This window comes from Mya arenaria, chromosome 5, assembly GCF_026914265.1.
Source record: "Mya arenaria isolate MELC-2E11 chromosome 5, ASM2691426v1".
Classification (NCBI taxonomy): Eukaryota; Metazoa; Mollusca; class Bivalvia; order Myida; family Myidae; genus Mya; species Mya arenaria.
This window is the reverse complement of record NC_069126.1, coordinates 32,959,514-32,974,446: the sequence shown is the minus strand read 5'-3', so window position 1 is coordinate 32,974,446 and position 14,933 is coordinate 32,959,514. Positions and strand designations below refer to the sequence as shown.

Genomic DNA, 14,933 nt, shown 5'->3' with positions numbered 1-14,933 from the left:
AAAATTTCAATTGACTTATGTAAGTTTTCCCTTTTATTTGAATCTTACTTCATTTGTCTAATTTTAATTTTAATTACTCCATGAGATGTATTTTAGCTTTAGAATAGCAAAAGTAAAATTGTAGATTATACTCTTGTCATTTTCGTGTGTTTACTGGTATATTTTTTATCTAAATTTTTAAACACTTTTACTTTTTTTGAAAATAGTGTCAAAAGCCAAATTGATTGAATCTAATAAAAAAATGTTTGGTCATAAGTAATTTCGCAAATGATTCTAAAATTGAATATATTTTTCAATCACTATTGTTTAATGTCCTTATAAAAAAACAACTTGATATAGTCTAGTAAATATCACACTGGAAAGCTTGTCTTTATAGTGTTTGATTTAAAACATCTGTTTGAATAACTATTGATTTACGTTATTGACTGATAAGGCTATGGTTTCATTTATAGGCCGGCTTTTGCAATACCGATATAATAGTTTTAATTCTTCTTGCATGCCACAAATAGGTATATATTTTTAGGAATATTAATTTAATTGATTCAGAACCCAATAATTATATCTTATTCTCTTTTTTATCTAAATGTATGTCACATTGCCTTTATTGGCTAAGATAGAATTACAAGTAAATGTTTACTTCTATGTCTGCCCTCCAACGAGGCTTGGGATAGGTACTGTCTTTACCTGCTTATTATTATTCTTTTTCCACAATGAAATTTTGTCTTGTTGGAAGGAATTGGTTGGAACATTGATAGATTGCAATGTGAAGTTGTGTACAATTATTGCTCTTGGATATATATCTTGCAAAGTTATCCTTCCTTCAATTACCTGCGTAGCATATCTCAGAAACTAAATGAAACTTGCAAATTTGATAGATGGCATTATGAAATTGTGCATAATCAGTTCCAATGGTATTATATTGCAACTTATAGGTGACATTTTATGATGTTGCATCATGCAGTGATCATAATGGTGACATTAAATGATGTTGGGTCTTACAATGATCTTAATTGTGACATTTTAGGATGATGCGTCATGCCCTGATCACAATGGTGACATGATATGATTTTTGGGTCATGCACTGATCATAATGTTGACATTATACCTTGTTGCATCATGCAATGATCATAATGGTGACATTATATGATGTTGCTTCATGCACTGATCATAATGGTGACATTATATGATGTTGCATCATGCAATGATCATAATGGTGACATTATATGATGTTGCATCATGCAATGATCATAATGGTGACATTATATGATGTTGCTTCATGCACTGATCATAATGGTGACATTTTATGATGTTGTGTCATGCCCTGATAATAATGGTAACATGATATTTTTTTGGGCCGTGCACTGATCCTTATGGTAACATTGTATATTGTTGCTTCATGCACTGATCATAATGGTGACTTTTTATGATGTTGCATCATGCACTGATCATAATGGTGACATTATATATTGTTGCATCGTACAATGATCATGATGGTGACATTATATGATGTTGCATCGTGCACTGATTATAATAATGACATCATGTGATGTTGCATCGAGCACTGATCATAATGGTGCCATTTTATGATGTTAAATCGTACACTGATCATAATGGGGACATTTTATGATGTTGCATCATGCACTGATCACAATGGTGACATTATATGATGTTGCATCATGCACTGATCATAATGGTGACATTTATATTATGTTGTGTTGTGTGCTGATCATAATGGTGACATTTTATGTTGTTGCATCATGCACTGATTATAATTGTGATCATTATATTATGTAACGTTGTAAACTGATAATAGGTAACATTATATAACATTTCTTCAAAAATCCTTTCAAGGAGATATTCTTTCTTAAAGTGGTGCTTGGAAATAACATTTTTATTTTATTTTGATTGTGATTGTGAAGCTGTTTAGCTGATATTAATTTGACTATGAAAGTATCAAGTCTGTTTCCTGGGTAGAAACCCATACTGGAGTCCTTATGTTGATAATCTAAGGGAGTTATGTGCCCTTCCCAAAGCTCTTACCCATGGCCTCATTTGTATAAGGTAGACAACTATTAACTACTAATTACCACTACACCAACTTACACTTACCATTTACAATAGGGTATCATGATTTATATACATGATGTTTAAACAAGTGAGTTATAAACAAATGGGGACAGTGTAATGCTCTCTAGTTGAGTTAAGATAAACATCATTCAGGTTGCAGAATCAGAAAATATTAGAGCATGTGCATCTAATATGACATTTACGGTATTCACATGAAACTTAGTACACAGTCATGTAACCATTGACAGATATGTGTAGCAAGGCCTATCACTCTGGAAAAAATATAGTTAAATTATTCCCCTTGGCCAACCGACGAAATCTTTCAAGTGTTGGCATCCTCTTGCAGCTCTCTTGTTTTTTAAGATGAAACAAAATTCCTTGAATCACATCTAGAGAATGGATACACCTTTTAAGTCAGGTATATATTTGTAAACCAAGGTGTGTCACATTTTTTATTAGTTAAATTTGGAAGGTAGTGGTACATGTATTTGGATTATTTGTTAAACACAATAAATGAAATCAAAGTGAAGCAAACTGTTTCACACATTTTCAGCGAATAAGTGTCAAATGTTAAAACTGCATGCATGGTCTGTCATCTCCTTGAGTGGGCTTAATTTTTGCATGGTAATGATATTTGTTTTCAAATAATACGTCCCAATTTATGAACCTCCTTAAGTTTACCTCAATATCATGTTTAAGAACAATGATAAAGTATGCGCTGTTCAATGAAAAACTGAAGAAATATAGCCCACAATAACATACTACTTTAAAAATAATGTCGCAGAAGTGCATTTTTTGCAGTATCGTACATTCAATGGAAGTGCATTCACTTGTCATTGAATGACAGATAAGCGTTTCCTCAAGATTGATATTTTTTGTGCTGTTTCGGATTAATTTTTACCATTTTCCTTTTAAGACTTCGGAGTAATTGTAAGGCGGCAACTTCCTGGTGTTTTCTAGTGACTTGAAGTGATATTTCAGTTAAGACCGGTTTGAAGGGAATTTAAAGGAAATATTGTTTGCTACTACCTGCGGAGGTAATATTGATGAAATGTTCTCTGGAAGTATTTTCCAGTTTAAAGTCATTGTCTGTTATGTTGTGTAGAAGTGATTGTGAGAATAGTGGAATGATCAGGAAAGTTACGGTATATAGCAATGGGTTTAGAGCTTTGTTAAAGTTAACAACTTGATTAACAATATTATTGTTAACTCTTAAACGTGAAATATTTGCTGATTTGCTAATACATTTAAATAAAATAAGTTTCAGCTGAAACAGCTGTCTTAAGTCTTGTTAGAAATTCTGCTGCAGATTTTAAGTGTACTTCGAGCACAGTAAAGATCTGAAAGTTAACAACAATGATGTTAACAACATTGTTAAATTTAACAAAGCTCTGAATGATTGGCCCAATTTCTGCTGTTGTGCAATGTCACACTTCATTAGAACTTTAAATAATGAATATTCTGTACAATATATTGTAACATGTTCAAAGAAACCATTGTATTGTACGGACTTCCAATTAGAAGTTTACCATGTACGGTATAACAGACCCTGCACAATCTTAAATGGCAATTTTTTTTTTTAAATAAGTAGGCACAAAAATCGTATGGCGTGTAGGTGGCTTATATTTTCAAACTTAAGCATGTGATGTGATTAAATGATGGTGCAGTTTGTCTGTTTAATCTGATTCTCGATCTCTACCTGCTGAAGGTGAAATATTGTCAAATAAAACGCATGAGTGTGGAGTTTTAGGAAAGGATGGGCAAGCTGACAATTTAATGTAATATATCTATGGTCTATGATTTACCAAGGTGTTTAAAGCTGCACTCTCACAGATTGACAGTTTTTATTTTTTTGGTTTTGAAATATGCTTATTTTGGCATCAACCCCATCAATTTTATCATATATTAGATCACTCACAACAGAACAGATCTCATTTGTTTGAAAAACTGCCAAAAATTTCATTATTCAGCATTTAAGCCATAAATTAAAACATATTTTTGATTATTTATATGAAAACCTGCGATCAAATCTTTTATCAGCAGGCTTATTATTAATATGACTGGTTTCCAGATATTTACGCTAAAATTTCCGAGACATGTCAAAATGGTTAACCTGTGAGAGTGCTGCTTTAATAAAAAAACAAACTCAAATGATCAAATAAGTGTTTAAACCTATAGACTCATAAAAAAGATTGCCTGAAATGCAAAAGAACATGTGGGTGGGGTGTTTCTGGAAAAGGGAAATGAGAAACTTTATGTAATTTTTCATTCGTCATTTTCCAAAAAAATAATTTCATTTGATATGCTTACCTGATAAATAGCAAAGTTAATATCAGTAGTTTAAAATCTGCTTTGTAACTCTATATTATGGTAATATGCATTGGAAAAATTCTGCACGCATGAGAAATAGTCTTAAAATTCAATTAAACTACTTCCTTGATTTGAAGTATCATTGAATTTCATCAAGTGTAACCCATCCCTTATGACAAGCATTTATGACTAAACTGTGCACAGTAGTTAAAAAAAATGCATGAATTCTTACATATTCCTTTGATCATAATAAGGAACTTCAATTTTTAATTCCTGGAACTCAAGGATCAAAACAAAAGAATGTTGTTTTTTTAAAATTGATATGTTCTTTTTGCATGATTGTGTTAAATTGGGAATTCTAGAATCTTATATATCTGTAAGTAAAAAATTAATGTATGCATATATGCATAGTTTGTATATTAATCATAATTTCCATGTTCCTTTAGAAAGGTTTTTATCTATAATGTACAAATGGCATGTGCGAATTGTACTGTGTGTGTGTGTGTGCATTCTTACTTAGTCGTATGTTGAGCTTGGTTCATATGTCTATAATTTGCAAAACTTTGCAAAGTACAGAACAATTATTGATATGTCATGCACGTTTTTGTATTGAAGTTTGTGTTATAATTTATGCAAGAAAGTAAATGAGAAAAAAATGCATGTGCGAAGAACAAAAATCAATCAAGATGTAATTAACAGAACAGTGTGCTTATATCAGATTTGAGTGATGCTTCATACAAAAACATTTTCTTTATTTTCCAGAGCTTGGGCAAACAGAATGACTTCAGCTGAAGATCTGATCCTGTGATAATGGTCCTGTAAAAGTTGATATCAAGAAAGAACTTCTATATCACAATATTGTAAGTTGAGGCTTCTGAGGCTAAGAAGTATAAGTCTTGGCAGATCTGTTAATCTTTGACCTTCGGCAATGTGTGACCAGATGACTGCAGTTATATTATAATGACAATTAAATGACCTTACTGGATGTGAAATGCAATTCAACATTGGAAGATTTCGTTGGTAGAGTGGTGGGCGCCTGAAAAGCAGTAGATTTTACCTAACACCAGAAAAGTTACCATGTCTACATAGTTATTGTTTGTGTTTGCTTTACTATACTGTACCATTAAATTGGCATAAATAATAGGTTAATTAGTGCTGGCTTAAATTCTAAATGATTCAACCCAAATCGGTTTGTCGATTAAATTGTTGGAGAAATGAAATACACAAGCATTAATTGATTACAAATTAAAATAAAAGATTGAAAATATATCTTGCCTATCAGCAAAATTTTAATCTAATACTCTGAAAGATATAAGAAGATATATTACAGTTCTATTAATAGATTGAATGAAATTCTATTCCACAGCTACCAGCAACATGGCACTGCACAAGGGAGCGCTGGCGATATTTGAGAACAATGTCGGAGTCAGCGACTGCGTTCTTCTCGATCCCGTTACAGAGGATGCTTTCATAGAAAACATCAAGGCTCGCTTTAAACATGACCAGATATATGTACGCCTAGCTATTCTATGAATTTTGCTTGGTATTTATTCGATTGGTCAATGAATTCAGGTCCAAGTTACTAGGGATTGAAAGACGATTGATTATGGTCCAAAATGATTTGTTTGCATCTCAAATTGGTGATAATCAGATTTTAGATTTTTTAGAATTGACTTTTGTAAAGTATAAAAAAGTATTCTCCTTTTATTAAAATTTATAGAATAACAATTTAAATAGAAATTTATTTAACCAAACCATTGTTTTATTTAGTTACTGATGATTTCAAGCATTATTGTAGATCAAAAAAAGAAGCAAATGAATCTTACAGAATACCTCTAAACTACATTCCAGACCTACATCGGGACAGTGGTTGTGTCTGTGAACCCGTACAGGAAGTTGCCTCTCTACACCACAGATATCATGGAGGAGTATCGCATGAGGAATATCTATGAGATGCCTCCCCACATGTATGTTGGATGTTACTTAAGATGTAGATGTAGATTATACTAACTTATTTAAAGGGACTCGCTCATGTTTTGGCGCCCAAAATGAGTTTTTTTAATGCATCTGAAAACACTTCTATTATCATTATTTAACATTGGTAGCATCACATGATAAGGTCATTCAACCAATCACAATAAATCTTTTGTTGAATTGTGTTAGTAACGTTTTCAAAATCAAAGAAATTATTTGAGCATATATCAATTTATGTTAAAGGGCTCCAGCCATCTGTATCTCAGTTGTAACACTTTATTTTGTAGTGTTTTTTTTTGGGAGGGGGGGCGTAAAAAGTGTATATTACAAACCATGAAATCATAAGTCCCTTTAAGATTTGTTGTGAAGAATTGGCCAAAACTTGATAGGAATCACTTGAGTCTGTTTCCTGGGTAGACATTTGTATTGATTTTCTTTTTTTGAAATTTAAGAAAACATGCCGTTGGTGGGGCTTTAATCCATGACCTACAAACATTTATTAAAACCACTAAACAACTTTCACCTTTAGATGATATAACTAATATTCTATAACATATAAGAAAACCCTCCACCAAGACATTTACAGAAATATTTGCCAAATTTACATTATGATGTCAGAAATTCACATAAGATGAGCTGTGTTTGAGTTCAAGGTCACATTAAGAGGTTACAAACTTGGTTTTAATAAGTGTCATTCTCACAGGTTTTAATGAAAATGCAATGAATTATGGTGACCTGGAATGAATTATGGTGACCTGGCAGATCAGTGAAATCTCATGTTTACATGAACGACTCAACAAATATCTCATGTTAAAGGTGTTTGTTTTGTTATAATGAAACTCAAATCTAGTGTGTATTTAGGTAAGACAGTGGGAAATAAATTATGTAAATATCCACTTATCTTTGAGGGAATTTCAGTTCACCGATACCCTCTGCTTTAGTCAACTGGTTTTGTTTAATTTGTACTTATTTAATCATGTAAACGCTGCTGCATTTATATAAGTTTTGCTAATCTTTTTTGTTCATTATCCTGATAATCATTCAAGGCGAGCCTTTGTTTGTATATAATGTCTTTGTTTGACGGACATTTGTTACACGATACTTCCTTAATTTGTAACTCGCCAACTTTTGAAGATAAATGTTTTCCTGTACCCTATGTATGTATCTATAGATTTCAGACTATTTCGTGCAGTCTAGGTTAAAAATAAGCACAAGCCAACATTATCAGGTGGCATTCAGAGCTCCTCGGCCATTTTTTTCAAAAACAACCTCGGATGTATATGGACAGTTTACATACTTAAAAAGTGGTACGTTTAAGTCCGCTGCAAATAGATCGCGTAGTAATCTTATTTAGTAGTTAAAATTTATGACTTAACTCTTGGGAATCGTAATTATGTTTGCAATAATACACTTCACTGGCAATCAATTTAAACTGAGAGCAATGAATACAACTCTTAAACACTACATTTAATTAATGCTTTTATTAAAAAAAATACGGACTACTTCAACAGATGTACCGGCATACATCCGAGGTTGTTTTTGAAAAAATGGCCGAGGAGTTCCGAATGTATCAGGTGGCTACGTGCACAACTAGGGCTGTATTCAATTAACAACTTTTAATTCACATTAAGAGTAAAATCTGAGGGTTTTGATTGGCTTGACTGTAAAATTATTTGTCCAATCAAATTAATTGAATCACTCAAGCATGACTAAGGATAAGGATAATATATTTTATTGCATTCAGTCCCTGATCTTCAACTGACCTAAGCCAAAAGTTTAATGGTTAGGTAAAAATACAATACAAAACACTTAAGAGGTTTTATGCAAGAATTTGATGAGTTGCACACAGGCCAGCACAGAGAATGCTACCTGTTAGATTACATTAATTTATTTAAGTTCATCTGTGAAGACAGCTTTATTCTGATGCGTATAACTCTCACAAATTACTCTCACGTTTGTTTTTTGTGTAGAAATGAGATCTGGTGATACTTTATGCTAATATTTTGAGAGGTCAAGAAAACTTAACCCTCGTGTGACTCCCAATACCACAATCTCATGGACGAGTTGATATAAATCTTCAAGTATGACCCTTTTTATAAACGAGTGTACTACAATAATCTAAACATCCAAAGTATGTTAAAATACATCAAATTTAAACTTCCTGTTTGCAAAAGAATACAACAGGGCCCGTGTTCACTACACGTTGAGTCTAAGTTTGAGACTGAATACTCCAAACTGCAAATCTTGATTTTCTAGTAAAACATGATGAGTAAAGTATTGATGTTTAAATCTGCTGTAATATTAATGTGATATATGACTAATTTTACTTTTATGAATTCTCCTTTTGTCAATAGGATTGATATTAAGATTTTTTTTTATCAAATTTAAATGAATAAGGGCGAGTAACTGTAATTTGGTAATCATTAAATTGATTGGTTTTGAATTTAGTCTCTCATTACTTATGAAAAAATTATAACAAGGCCACAGTTAATAAAAAAGGTATACTGACTCAAAAAAATACCGAATCCCTTTTTTTTCCATTATGAAAATTAACCCTTAGGCTGCTGATGGCGATTTTAAAGGCTTTGCAAACAGCTTGGAACCAGACCAGACGCCTCGGCGCCTGGTCAGGTTCCAAGCTGTTTGCCACTCAGTCAATATAATTATGCCCAAAGTTTTAAGTAAATTGAAAGAAATTTAGAATAAACCAGACAACATTTTTGAGCAGACGACACTTTACCCAGCATGCAAAGGGTTAAAAAAACAAAACATACCTACCAATCCCTTTAAATGAGGTTTGGGCCCAAATTTCTAGAATAATCTTAAGTGTAACAAGCTTAAAATTCTTGTTTTATTAAGACATATAACTAAATTAAACTTGATTTTCTAATAAATGAAAAGTTTTCCTTATCATTAAAACAATAGTTTTCTTTAAATGTCTCAAAACTCTTCACATCAAAGATTTTACATGTCATACCAAACCAAACTAGTTTGCTAAACTGTTATAAGAAAATTAATATTTTTGAGAAATTAGGGCTGGGTAAGACAAAAAAGTGTTTTTAACTCAGTGGCCAAAGTCAGCATTTTTTTTTTTACAAATTGTCCTAAGGTCATGAAAAAGACTGCTCATACACCATACAAAATATATGCCAACCTGATTGTAGTGGCCGTGTTGTGAGAGAGCTGTTAATATTTAAGCATGTTAAACTAGACATTGGTCAGAACAGAAGATTCCTATTGAAGTAGCCGAACACTTGATAAACAAAATTCCACTTCATTAGTTTTGGTAGGTTAGACTTAAAACTGTGAAAGTTGAAAATGGGCATTCAAAGTGTCCAAGCTTAATTGACGAAATATCGGGAAAATTAAATAAACAGAAATGTAATATGATTTAGATAATCAAGCATAATTTTGTTAATGAAATATAATTCCAAAAATAGATAAAGCACCTCTAGAACTTGAGACAGCTTATTATAATAATAGTTTAAAAGCAAAACATAATATTATTACTTGTAGGAAATCATTAATGTGTCTTGTTTGATTGCCGAGTTAGAATATTACTAAATAATTTAAGCTGGTAATGTAAATTGTGGTTTTTAATCTCATTAACGCTATTGAATTAATAATTCAGTGATTAATTTTAGTCGGCATCATCAAAGCCTTCAATAGATTGTATGAATAACAAGTAACTGAAATCAACAGTGTATTACTAATGTTTACGGTAATTTAATTTACAATGAAAAAAATACAATACAAAAAAGCAATTAAAAATATTCAAATATTCTTTTATTATTTTGATAATTGTGTCAAATTATTTGTAACTTTCAAAGAAGTTAACTGCCCATGATGTTTAAAAATGCATTTTCAAAAGTTCTAAATTAATGTGAATTGAAGGAAAAATGATGTTTATAAGTATAGCGGAGAATTTGTTAAAATCATTCTTCATCCTAAGCTTGCGACAAATTGACTACTGTAACCATTGATTATTAGACATTTTTTATTTGGAATTACACACTTTGTAACTTGACACAAATGCAGCCCATATATTTAGTCTTCATGTGCTGAGGGCCCTGTTCCAATATAGTTTAAGGCTTAAGATTCGTAAAATTTTAGATGTTACCATTTTTTTTTTACATACACTGCATTTCAATAAGAATATCATAAGAATATTTAAATTTTATGGAACAGATTCTGCCTGTAACTTTACAGGTGACTGCGAGAACTCTTAAGCATTGTTAGGTTTACGACAAAGTCCTGGTATAAATCTTAAAAAATCTTTAAAATTCAAGTCGTAAATATGTTGCATCTTATTTTTTGTACTTGGTTTCAAAGGTTATCTTTCAAGATTCCAGCTAGTATTTATGTGTTTAATTGGTACATTCAAATCAAACAGTAGCCATTAGAAGGAAGTCTCCAATTTTATTGTATTTCAAGAGGGCTCTTGTTAAATAATTCAGTGGATTTAGATTCAGTTTTATCTCAGATATTTGAATTTAAATGGCTTCGTTGGACACCCTTGTTTCTGTCTTATCTTGTAGTTCAAATATACACAGGTATATTGAGTATAATAAGATATACAGCCTGGGGTCCGGGATGCCTCTGTCTCCTATGTATAGGGATTTAAAAATGTCGAGACGGCAATCTGGTTATTTGATGAGGCCGACGTGTCCTTTAAAATGAAAGATTTGGCCAGTAGCCATTTTCTTCGTGTCTCCGAAATCTTGTACAAAAGCTTCCATTGATGATTTATCTTGCAAATTTTGATGATTGAAAGTCTGATATCAGTTGCCTTCTGAACATATAATTGTGATATTGTAACAGCGCTCTCTCCTATTTTTTGCCTTCTATCATTTGCATGCATTTAAAGTGACACTCTTATTCAAAACCAATACATACACATGTATAACAAATATCAATTTCGACTGATAAACCTTTTAAGTTCTCATTACATCATGCATTTATGGAAAATATTAATTACTGATATATGACAAGACTATAACCGTGTATTTAATAGCAAAAAGTGCAAAAATATTAAATGATAAGTGAATGCTAAAAGATTTACTGTGGTCTACTATAGTCTCATAAGGTAGAAATACCTTGTTTTATGCTATTTTTTTCAAATTAAACTCGGTATCCTTCATTGTTTTCAACATTTTTTAATCTTTTAAAATCAAATTTAATCAAAACAGAATTATTAATTGTGGTAAATCTTGTTTGGGAGTAAGTGTGCATCTTTAAATCACGTATGACCTGGAAGTTTAGCCATCATTCTTTTACAACCAGAAGATAGCAGTAGGGTCATGATGGGTACAAATGCATGAGCTGTATACATTTTATGCAAAAATGTATAACTTACAGCTTATAGTATAAGATAATACAATTGTTTCATTATGTTTGTGGAAAACAGTGTAGTTCTGGCATTAAGATCTAAATTTTAAGCGGGCAGAATTGGCAAAAACCAATCATTTATCCTTTAAGACAGAAGGTATTGTCATAGTGGTTAGTGTGAATGGTGGCAGGGGCAAAGATACATAATTCTTTTTCTTTTTTATTGGGGGGGGGGGGGGTCTACACTTTAAAGCACAAAAACAGTTTCTGGCATACATAATGAAACTTCTTTAACTTACAAAGGTTATAAATGACAACAGGCATAATATGTAGCGTTAGGGCCATCACTCTAGCTAGAATTATTGTTGAGTTATGTCCATTGGCTGTTTGAGAGTAACTTTGATATAACCAAGTAAAGTTAAAGGGTTACTTCCCTTTGCTCTGCAGTTGCCATTGCCATCATGCATGTCATGTTATGATAATAACAATCATGTTTTTTCATTTCAAATATAATCTAACCTTTACATACCGGTATGAAACTATATTAACTGTGAAGGTTTTAACAAAATAATTCTAGAATGAAATAATTAAAAAGAAAAGTAAAAAAAGAAAACACTGAATTCGGGCTATTTTTTGTATTCTATGGCTTCTAACTCATCAAGGGAGATCACTCCTTAGGAGATTTGAAAGAGAGTTACCATTTGCTTGCAGTTTTCCTGTTGTCATTTACTCTCATAATAACACCTACTACACCTACTTATTGAATGAATGTATGTTAATATTTTTTCTGTTTCAGATATGCAATATCAGATATGGCGTACAGATCAATGCGAGATCGTGACTTGGACCAGTGCATTATCATATCTGGGGAGAGTGGGTCTGGAAAAACAGGCAAAGAGATTTTTATTACTTTCACAATCTTATCATCACACTTCGGATGACTTTTATCAGAAAAGAGTATTGTCATAGCCATGATGTTAGGCTATATTATAGACACTTTATTGTAGCCAGTAACTTCTCAAGCTCTTTTAAAGGATTGATCGCTGTTTTTTCATGCCTTTAGGCTGTATGGACGCAGAAGGGCACGCAAGCAAATTTTATGAAGCGTGCTAGCACTTTTTGGTGATTTGGTGGCGTGTTTTACTGCAATTTAGTATTTGTTCTGAAAGAAATGTAACTGACAACATACGTTAGTATAAAAGGAATAGCTGATTATTGTAACGTCATATATCATTGGTTAGATGACGTTGCGCTAATCCAATCAGAGAGTAGTATTTATACAAGCAATGACTTCATAACTCCTTGCATGTTACACAATATAAACGTCATGTTTCTTCTGTTGAAAGGACGGAAGGCGAATGTAAATATTGATGATTGAACAGAAAGATAACAATCATTTTGCATCAACACTATTGACAATTACGATGCACATTTTTTATCACATTCCATCACAGATTATAAATTATTTCCAAGTGTGTTGTAATCTCTGTAAATATATGGAAAAAAATCATAAGATAAGAGCTATACAAACAAAAAATACATAAATATATCAAGCTGGGTGTGATAATTCAAGTGCCAAGAATAGTTAAAATATCATCGAACTCCGGGTATAAACTTCTGTCTGACTTACCATAATAAAGCCAGGAGACTTAAAAGAGGCAGGGTTTCGGGAATTGGGCTTAGGCCTTTCTTTTGGAAAAATGGGCCATTTTGACTACAATTAGGTTTCCAATTTTGCCTAGAAATGACCAAGAATGCTTTAAAAAAAAAAGAAAATGATTTGTTTCTTTAAGACAATACCTTCCAATTTTTTCATTTAAAATCGCTTGTGTGTCCAACTTTTCGATGAATTTTATTTTTATTTTACTCTTTTTAAAACAGAAGTTGTGATTTTATTTTCACTTTTGGGTTTTTTCTCTTTATCATTGTGGGTTGGACCAATCTTCAGTCCAAAAATGGTCAGAATAAAAATACTGTAGAGGTATACTTCCCTTATTTTGTTTTGCCAGTTGATAAACTTGGGGAAAAAACACAGTTTAGCTTTTATAAACAAGTCACTTTTATAAATGCTTATGTGTTTCTTGTTCTTCAGAGGCCAGCAAGGTGATAATGCAGTATGTGGCCCAGGTCTCTGGGAAGGGACGGGAAATAGACCGCGTCAAGGAGCAGCTGTTACAATCTAACCCCGTTCTTGAGGGTACGTGTGGGTAACAAGACTAGTGTTCATGAGAAATTGTACATGGTGTACTTTCTTTTACCCTTTTCTGTTTTTCAAAGAGTCTAGCTGGCTATAATGATAGCCAGTGTGGTCGTCATGCAAAAACTATAACCTTTGCCATTACTGAAAAAACATTCAAGATTTGCATTTGCATGTATAGCAAGGTCAGTCACTCTGGCTTATTAGTTGTATGCTCCTTGTCACTCTTTGTCAGCTCCTTGTCACTCTTTGTCAGACTGAAATAACAAACGGATGAGCAATGGCTTTGATTATCAAGACCAGACCCCTATATCACACAAATACTATTACTTAGTCAAATCTCAATCTCAACTCATTTTACCACATAAATATCAGAAGTTATTCAAATTGTTTTTACTCTTTTTAAAGTGCATTTTCTCATAGAATATTGGTTATAGACTTTGGCCATTTCCCAAAGAAAACTAGTCTAAAGCAGAAAGTGTGACTCATTGTTTATTAACAATCATTAAAGTACATTTTTCTGCTCCAGAATTAGTTTTTTCTTAAATATTGACAAAGCTTTTTATCAACACAATCTATGAGAGAAATGTTGTTTTTTTTAAAAAGAGTAAAAACATACAGGATTTTGAATCATACTATTCTTGGTAAAACGAGTTGAGATCAAGATTGAGATTTGACTTGAGTATTTTTGTGATATTGGGGCCGGATGCATTCCCATCATTGGCACTACAGTTTAAATTATTACCGTATAACTTATTTGAATGGGTGTTTCCTATATAGATAAAAAAAGCTATTTTATGAATCATTGAAATGTAAAAACAGTTGAAGGGTCTCTTTCAATGAAATGTAAAATCTATTAAATTGACATTAGATATATTTATCTGGTTTCTGCCTGCCAAGATGCTGGATTTGGGCCAAAATTAAGCTGAGTTGGAGCAAAGCTTCCTTGTTTTCTTATATGATAGTAAAGGCAGTACTTGTAGTAATGCCAGCTGCATATGGGCTGTGATAGTACAGACAGTATTGGTAGTAAATATCAGCTGCATATAGGATGCCT

The 14,933-nt window shown here is 32.1% G+C and overlaps 1 protein-coding gene across 7 annotated transcripts in view; it reads left to right on the top strand.

Moving 5' to 3' along the window:
* Positions 1–14,933, top strand: part of LOC128233703 (unconventional myosin-Ia-like) — a 52,729-nt gene continuing 37,796 nt past the window's right edge. For 2 of the 7 annotated variants that reach the window (XM_052947514.1, XM_052947515.1), the window contains exons 1-6: positions 2,849–3,104; positions 5,140–5,237; positions 5,744–5,889; positions 6,229–6,344; positions 12,476–12,570; positions 13,772–13,876. In XM_052947514.1, the coding sequence (XP_052803474.1) occupies positions 5,755–5,889; positions 6,229–6,344; positions 12,476–12,570; positions 13,772–13,876 (451 nt within the window). In that variant the 5' untranslated portion in view covers positions 2,849–3,104; positions 5,140–5,237; positions 5,744–5,754. The other 5 variants (XM_052947513.1, XM_052947510.1, XM_052947516.1 and 2 more) reach the window with 5 other exon arrangements.